Below are 8,173 nucleotides of genomic sequence, written 5' to 3' on the forward strand. Positions count from 1 at the left end.
TATAGCCAAGCCTCCGGTATCCCCCCCACCCTTTTCTGTCTTCCAGAGACTTCTTTAGAGGAAAGGATTTGAGGGTATTAGTAACACTATCTGTCTGATTACTGTGTTGACAATTTAAAAGTGCCATTCATCATAGAAAATGGAACTTAATGATGTAGAAGAGTACCTAGTCAAGAAATGTCAAACAAGTAAGCTACAGTCAATATTCAGATGAAATTGAAGGGAAATGCATTTAGCCTTTTAATTTTTTTTCTTAATTTATTACTGAATTCCAAAACAATAATTGAGAGGCAGCTATGCAGTCCAGGAAAATGGTAGACATAGAAAAAGGAAATGAATAAAAGCAGCTATCTTTATTTTATAAACATTCCAACTACATAATGTATAATGTATATAAAGATAATGTTCAGATTGAGATTATATAATTAGGGTCTTACTTGCTTCCATTGCTTCATTTTGGAAGAAAGTTAGTTTTTCTCTTTTGATATCCCTTTCCATATTTTTTCTGTTAACTCTGAATACTTAATGTATTTGATATAATTTAGTCCATGTGAGGCTTGGCTATTGATGGAATTTGAGAATTACTAGGCTAACGATGTGTTGTACAGGCAACGCTATCATCATGTGTACACAAAAGTAAAAAAGCCAGGATATGACACATTTGTCAAACACATTTGTCAAAGCATGGCCATGCTTATTGGATTGTTTTTGCTAGATTTTGATATCATCACTTCTTTGCCTATTCACTAAATTCAAACAATTTTTCCTAACTGAAATTTTAGGGAAACATTAGGTATCCTTATTATCTTTATTTAGAAACTGTATGACACTAAACTCTAGTGAACATTTAACTGAAATATTTCTGATACAGATTCTGAGCAGGTATTTCATTGGAAACTTGCATAGGAAACTAAATCTAGGCCCTCCTTTTTATTTTTCCCCAAGACAGGTCATCTGTTACAGCATGGCACACATAATAGATTTCGAATGAAGGATGATTAATTGATATATGGATCTGAAATGAATAAATTTTAAGGTTACCTGTATAAAGAGATTAGAAAGTAAATAATATTAATAACTGTTAAGTTTTTTTAAATTCCCCTTGTAGGTTTTTATCATTCTTTGGAGGAACTTTGTGTGAGATTGGAAAGCCAGAAATGCAACAAAAAGTGAATTCATTCCTTGACAAAGAAGGAATAGAGAAAATTGCAGAGAGATTGCAAACAACAGTGCACACCTTACAAGTCATCATGGATGGTCTCAGTCAACCTGAAAGCTTTGACTTTCGAACAGGTAAACAAATGAACTTGAATATAGACCTTTCCTTTGCATAGCCTTCTAGACCTTCTGTGGCCCTCACAACAATCCATGCCAAAGACAACACAGGTATTATTCTCCTTCTATACAGGAGAAAAACTAAAGATAGTGACCTTCTAGCCCGAGCTAGAAGCCAGCTCTCCAGACTCCTGTCCCCATATTTATTACAGGACACTAAACATCTCACATTTGCTGCTGTGTGCATGAAGGCACACGTTTTGCTTGATCCTTTTGTAAGCTGTTTTAATATTGTAGCCTCCAGAAGTTCAAGGTAAAACATTTAGTTCACAAACTAAAAAGTGAATCTTCTTTCCAAATTACAGCCTTCCAAGTTCCTGGATTCTGTGTCACTGAATACATTGAACAAATAAGATAACATCTCCATGTTGATTTTCCTTCTAATTAAATGTGCTCTCAACTTTCAGCACAGGTAGATGGTGAGGAAAGTATAACATTCATAGCTGTTGAGAGCAGTGAACTGGTGAGAAAGAATTAAGGTATCAAATGACTTACTTCCAAGGAAATTTGAATAGGAAGCCCTGAGATTTGAATGAATCCATACACTTGTCTCATAGCCAATTGTTTTTTTTTTTTTTTTTTTTTTTAAAGATTTATTTATTTACACAAGCACTGGGTACAGTCAGAAGCGCGGGAGGGTGAGAGAATTCACCAGAGCCAGAGCAGGGAGCACAGCAGGCAGAAGGACTGAAGTACACTGCTGAGGGGAGCAGCGGGCGGCAGGAGAGGTCTGCGCGCCAAGTGGGACCCTCCTCTGGTGGCCGGGGAGCAGCTGGGGAGCAGCCGGGGATCGAACCAGCGCCACAAAGGCTGCGGGCAGCTTCACAACCCAGCGCTCAACCGCTGCGCCACCGGGGAGGCCCTCATAGCCAATTGTTTAATGCTGTGTTTAGGGCTCAGCTATTTATTCTGGGCGAGGCCGTGTTAAGGTGGTTAGACATGCTGCTTTGAAAAGGTTTAATAAAGAATTTTAAAAATATCCAGTAAGATTATTGTACTGTTCCCTCAACTTTTCTATGTTTGGGGGAAAAAAGTTGGAGAAAAATAAAATATCCAATATGACCTGTGCGGAAAGATATGCATAGAAGCCTCCAGGTGATCCATACAAGGTGGATGTTTCAATTGACATATTCTCTCCTTTTGGTGTCCTTTTTTTTTTTTTTTTAAAATAATAAATTTTATTTTTATATTCCCCCATACAATTGCAAACGCCCCATTCTGACCCCAATCCTTCCCTCCTGCCCCCCGCCCCCCAAAAAGTGTCTCTGGTTCATAGCTTTTTGTTGATTTTGATTTTCACTTTCTTATATTCATTTTCCTGGTCCCTTATTTAAGTTTTCTAGATTCCTGCTATGAGTGTGTCCTTTTATGTATTGTTTAGCAGGAACACTGAGGAGAACAATGGTTCTCAGATGGAGTGGGGTTTGAGGGAGTATGCCTAGAATCACTACCTTAGAGGGTTGGCAAATATTCTGTGACTGTGGGTGTCCTGGTCTGAATTTTCTTGTCAGTCTTTGATTTTCCGTCATGCTGTTCATTGCTCCATTACCCCTATTACACTGTTGACTCAGAGTGAAGATCAACACTCAAATTATATTATTTAATTAAATAACCAACAGTTAAGTAGAGGGCCACTTGATGATGCCCCTAGTTGAGCAGAAACAGCGGCACCTGGGCTCCGGACTGAGCTTACCCGTTAGTGCAGTCTTTGACAATGTGACAAGTGAAACTTCAAATCAATTTCTTTAAACACACACTTTTGAATTGACCTTTGGTCTAATGTAAGGTACAATTTTTCAGAAGTCTGAGAACTTTTGTTTTTTAAACATCCCCAAGAAGAAAGGTAGACAGTCATACTTTTGAAGGGGCAAGTAACTTTTTGGATGTTTCTGCATTATAGCATTTATATTACATCTCTTTTCTCCATTTTCTCAAAAGTATTCCTTTCCTTGGTGCCTCAACCTTTTCTCCAAATCATCCTGCTTTTGTTTCTCAGTGACATAATGGATTCTATTTTATTAACACTCTAGCTGCTAGTTAGTTTTTGTCAGTGGGTTCATCAAAAGCAATCTGGTGACAGGGGACAGAATATACAGACTTGGCTATCAAAGTGTTAAAGTTTGCATGGTACATAAAGGATTTTCTGATTTCTCAGTGGCCCAGGCTGTCTTCAGGAACATGTTAAGTAGTTCCTGACTCTGATTTTCCATGCAAAATTAAACTAAGCAGCTGATCAGGAACCCTTGGGAAATCTATAGCAGCTGGACCTCTGCAAGAAAAAAAGGGGGAAAAAGAGTTTCCAAGCATAAAAACAATGCCGGTGGGGTTTTGAGACCATCCTACCTCTAACCCTGATGAACTACTTAGTTTTACTTTGCTTTGGCAAAGTCCTGCCCAGTGTAATATTATATTACTGTAGGTTTCTTGCTTTTGGAAGTCACTGCTTCAGCATCAGGTGATGTTATATAGATCAACTCCAATTTTAACATATTCTTTTTTATGAGGAAAATGAGATTTGTGGTTTAAGGAGCATTTTTAAACAGAAAAAAGCTGAATTTTTAAGAAATCTTGATTTCAGAATGGTTGGGCTGGGGAGGGGCGCAAAGAGGTGACCAGTTGTTAATACAAATGTAAAGGATAGCTTTAACAAGTAATCAGGATAAAGCCAACAGCTGTGGAGGAAAAGGAAATGGAATGGGTGGAGGGGAAAATGAGGTCTTAGTAAAAAGAGATCCAAGCATAGAATGTGTTCTTTGTTATTAGAATCAACATTCAGTAATCCGAGGAAAGGGGCCAAGAAGAGCATGGATAAATGGAATACACAGATAATCCAAAAGCCCTGTTTCAATTGTTAATTCTAACTTTCTCCTAAAACTTCTGTTGTTGTTTTTGTTTTATTTTATATGGAGTCATAAAGATTCCTTGGCAAAATTTGTCCACCGTCTAGGGAGTAGTGTTAACGGACAGAGAAAAATACTCTGGGTGAACAAGAAAAGCCAGTTGTACAGAACTTGAGAACAGAAGTCTTTAGGTCTTCAGCTGTGTATCTCTAGCATCCAGCAGAGTGCTTGGCCAGGAAATAATAATAGGAATTAATAAATGTTTGATGAATTGAAGGAAGAGTATGAAGATTTGGTAGTAGCTGATCTGGGTTTCTAGGTCATAGATAACCAAGACTCCATAAATATTGATTGGATAAATACATTCAAAATTGATAGCAGTTGAATTCCTGAGTTCCAAATTTGTAGGGAGAAGGTGGAGAGGAGACCATTTCAATTTCATCCACATTTGACCAAAAATTGATGTACTTTCTACCATCTTTAAGCAATCTGAGAATTCAGGTACTATGGGAAAAAATCCAATCTACTGTCTAGTAGAGTTTTACCCTCTCAGTGTTAATGATTTAACCTTGAATATTCATTGAACAAAAAATATATTCATGCTAAGCTTGGTTCCACAATCACCTGCTCATAAATAGGAAAATAAGATACTACTATTCTCAATCTTTATGTATAAGCTAATGTTCTTGTGTTAACAAAACAGTTTGAGAAGAATGTGAATAAATTTTCTTGCATTGCTTCTACTGTGTGAATGCTATTTCTCTAAGTAAGATGTATTTTCTTTGAAGGCAGGTCTGTGTTTTCATCAACTTTTTTGTCCTGTTGCTGCTAATGCTTAATGCTAGTCTGGCACATAATTGATAATTAGTAAATACTTATTTACTACCATGGCTTATTATTTACACTGCCTTTCCAACCTCCCTACCCCCTTTTACCCTTTCTTGTAGATTTTGATAAACCTGATTTCAAGAGAAGCATAGTCTGCCTGGAAGACCTGCAGGTTGGAACAATTCTTACAGGCAAAGTCGAGAATGCCACTCTCTTTGGCATTTTTGTTGATATAGGAGTGGGAAAATCAGGTCTGATTCCCATACGAAATGTAACAGAAGCAAAACTTTCTAAAACAAAGAAGAGAAGGAGTCTCGGACTGGGCCCTGGAGAAAGAGTGGAAGTTCGTGTACTCAACATTGATATTCCCCGATCTAGGATTACTCTGGACCTCATTCGAGTGTTGTGAGTGGCTCACTGAAGGCCAAATGCTAATTTTATTTTCTCACTTATTTGAATTAGCAAGAATTAGTCAGATGTTTGTGAATTCTAGCTAGCAGATGAGGAGAAATTCACTTAATACAAGAAGTAATTTCTAAATACTTTTCTTATTTTTCCTTCTAAATAAATAGAAAACTAACAGTTGGGTTTCTTTTCCCCTTGAAGAAGAAAACTAATAGACATCTTTATGTGGCTTTATGTAGTAATGATTTTCTGACCAGAACTTTATTTTTTGTAATTCATCTTTTGACTATTTTTGCATTTTGTATAACAGATTGTTTCACTTCTGCAACATCCCTTGCTGGACTTGTATGGAAATATCTTCTTGATTTGAATTGTACAGTATTTCTTGACATAGTAGAACTGGCAGTAGTTAATCCTTCCTTTTTATGGATCTTTATAATCAGGGCTTTTGATGTGTTCATGATCGTGACAGACCAAAACAGATCTTGATGTAATCATCAAGTAAATGGATTGAAACATTTCTCAGAGGATGTATGTATTGACCCTTCCAATAAAGTTTGTGACTAGTGATCTTGTTTTTGCTATGTGATTCAGTGAATGACCTAGGAGTTGATCTTGATTAAAGATATGGCACTTATTCATGCAAATTTCATATGAACCAGGTATGCTTTTGGGGAAGAGAGAAGCTTCTGGAAACTTGAAGAATGATTTTGTTTAATGTAGCACAAAAGGGAATCATCTTTCTTAAGCAGTAAGATTAAGCTTCAAATGGGGATAGAAATGGTCTTTCTTAAGACTGAATATAGAACAGGTGTGAAAGAGAAAGAAAAACAAGCAGATAAGTGACTCTTAACTCTGTTTTTATTCAATGGAAATGGTATTAGCATAACCATTCAGGTCAAAATGAGTTAAATAAAACCCACATTGGTCTTGTCAATTCAGACTATTGCTGTTGTTGTTGTTGTTGAATTGCCTAATGGATCATTTGCATAACTGAATGGACACCTGGATTTTTCCTTGTGAGATAGGTGGAAGATGGTTACTAAAGAGGATGACCAATCCTGCTTATTTGCTGTGACAGTCCTGATAAAAAGTTGTTGTCCTAGCATACTTTATAATAGTGCCTCTTTTTATTCCCAACGTGCCCCATTTTGGATCATATCATCACCTTAATAGTAACAGCCCATTACAAATCTGGTAAATTCCAAGTTCTGCCAATATGGTTTGCTATTTTCAAAATATGCAGCCTTTCAACCTGTGTGCATAGATCTTTTTAATGCAGTAGATTCCTTAAAAGTTGTATAAACTCAAGTTGTTTGCCTGATGATTTCATTTCTCAATATTTTTTTCTTTCTTTTTTTTTTTTAATTGGTCTTTACCTGACAATGGAATGTAGTGTTTTAACTTGATTTTCTTACTCCTCCAAGTGCTCTTCCTGGTTCATAACATGTATATCAGTGGTGAGAGCTATGCACCTGAAGAGACTTATTCTAGAGCCTGAGATGTATTTTCAAATAAATGTTTGTGAAAAGAGGGCTTCTCTCTGGGCACTTTGAATATAGGGGACCATAGTAGTTGACAGTATGAAGCAGCTCTGTTGACTTGTTAGCTAAGTTCTTGTGGACACAAGGGGGACTAATTATTGTACTAGACTATGTGATTTTGCCCTGTCCAGCCCAAACATAATGGACGCTTTTTAAGATCTAGGCTGAAAGAAGAGAGGTGATATCTCATCTTTGTAAGCCCAGAATATAGCATGGTGTTGTAACAGGGTGGTCCCAGGAAAGGGGAGGTTCCCTGCCCCACCCAAGGGAGGGTGGAGCTGAGCAGGAAGAAGAGAAGCTGCAGAAGAGACTGAGGAAGGAAGCAGGATGGAGCCAGGAGACCTGGAGGAGGCGCATGGAGCCTAGAGACACGTGAAGAAACTGTGCTTGTCTTTTGGTCGTGGACTGGGTGACACAGATGTGGGTGAGACCTGTGGGGAGGTGACAATGGCGGCTTTTATCTTGATGTTGATTTTTCTCTTTTCCTTCCGGGCTTGTCTGGTTGTTTCTGGCCCTTTTCTGTGGGTCCCCACTGGAAGATGCTTTAGACTTGTGGCAGGCTTTGGGGCCTTGCTCTGGGCCAGTCCCATTTGGATGGAGTTTTACCCACGAGGGGATGGGTAACTTTGGGTTCTTGAAAACTAGACTCTTTGCCTTACCTGTATTGTTTCCTAGTTTTATTAAAGTTCCTTCTCATTAAAGTCTCCTATGTTTTGTGTTGATGCGGCGGATGGCAGAACCCATTTAGAATAGGCAGGTTTGCGGGGTTTGGGCTGCCCCTCTCCCTGCCCTATAACAGTGTTAGGTGGCTGGTTTGTTTGATCTTGGTCCCTATTTAACCAGTAATCTGTATCATGACTTTGAGCTTATATCTCTGCTTCTCTGGGCCTCCTCATCCCAAGTACTAAATGGAGACAGTGATAAAAGCATTCATTTTCCCAAGTGTTTATTGGTGTCTCCTATGTACCAGACATTGTGCTATACACTGACCATACAGTTATGATAGAAAAATAGGACATTATTCCTGCCCTTACAGACCTCAGAGTCTATTGAGGAAGTAAGAATCAGTAATCAAAGAATCAGTTAAAAATATAAAATTACAAAATACTGCATGATGAGTATTATGGTCATATCATTTATAGATAAATTGATCTAGTAAGAAAAATCAGAAAATGTTTCAATGGAGTTTGGCCAAGATGTGAAAGATGACCAGAAATTAAC

General features: G+C 37.8%; 1 protein-coding gene across 2 annotated transcripts in view; it reads left to right on the plus strand.

Moving 5' to 3' along the window:
* LOC119259348 (S1 RNA-binding domain-containing protein 1) overlaps positions 1-5,854 on the plus strand; it is a 170,136-nt gene extending 164,282 nt beyond the window's left edge. For both annotated transcript variants that reach the window (XM_037528130.2, XM_037528129.2), the window contains 2 exons: positions 1,109-1,293; positions 5,123-5,854. In XM_037528130.2, coding sequence (XP_037384027.1) covers positions 1,109-1,293; positions 5,123-5,412 — 475 coding nt within the window. In that variant the 3' untranslated portion in view covers positions 5,413-5,854. The remainder of the gene's footprint in view (positions 1-1,108; positions 1,294-5,122) is intronic.
* The last annotated feature ends 2,319 nt before the right edge of the window (positions 5,855-8,173 follow it).

Source organism: Talpa occidentalis, unplaced genomic scaffold (genome assembly GCF_014898055.3).
Source record: "Talpa occidentalis isolate TD23 unplaced genomic scaffold, MPIMG_talOcc4v2.1 talOcc4.5, whole genome shotgun sequence".
Classification (NCBI taxonomy): domain Eukaryota; kingdom Metazoa; phylum Chordata; class Mammalia; order Eulipotyphla; family Talpidae; genus Talpa; species Talpa occidentalis.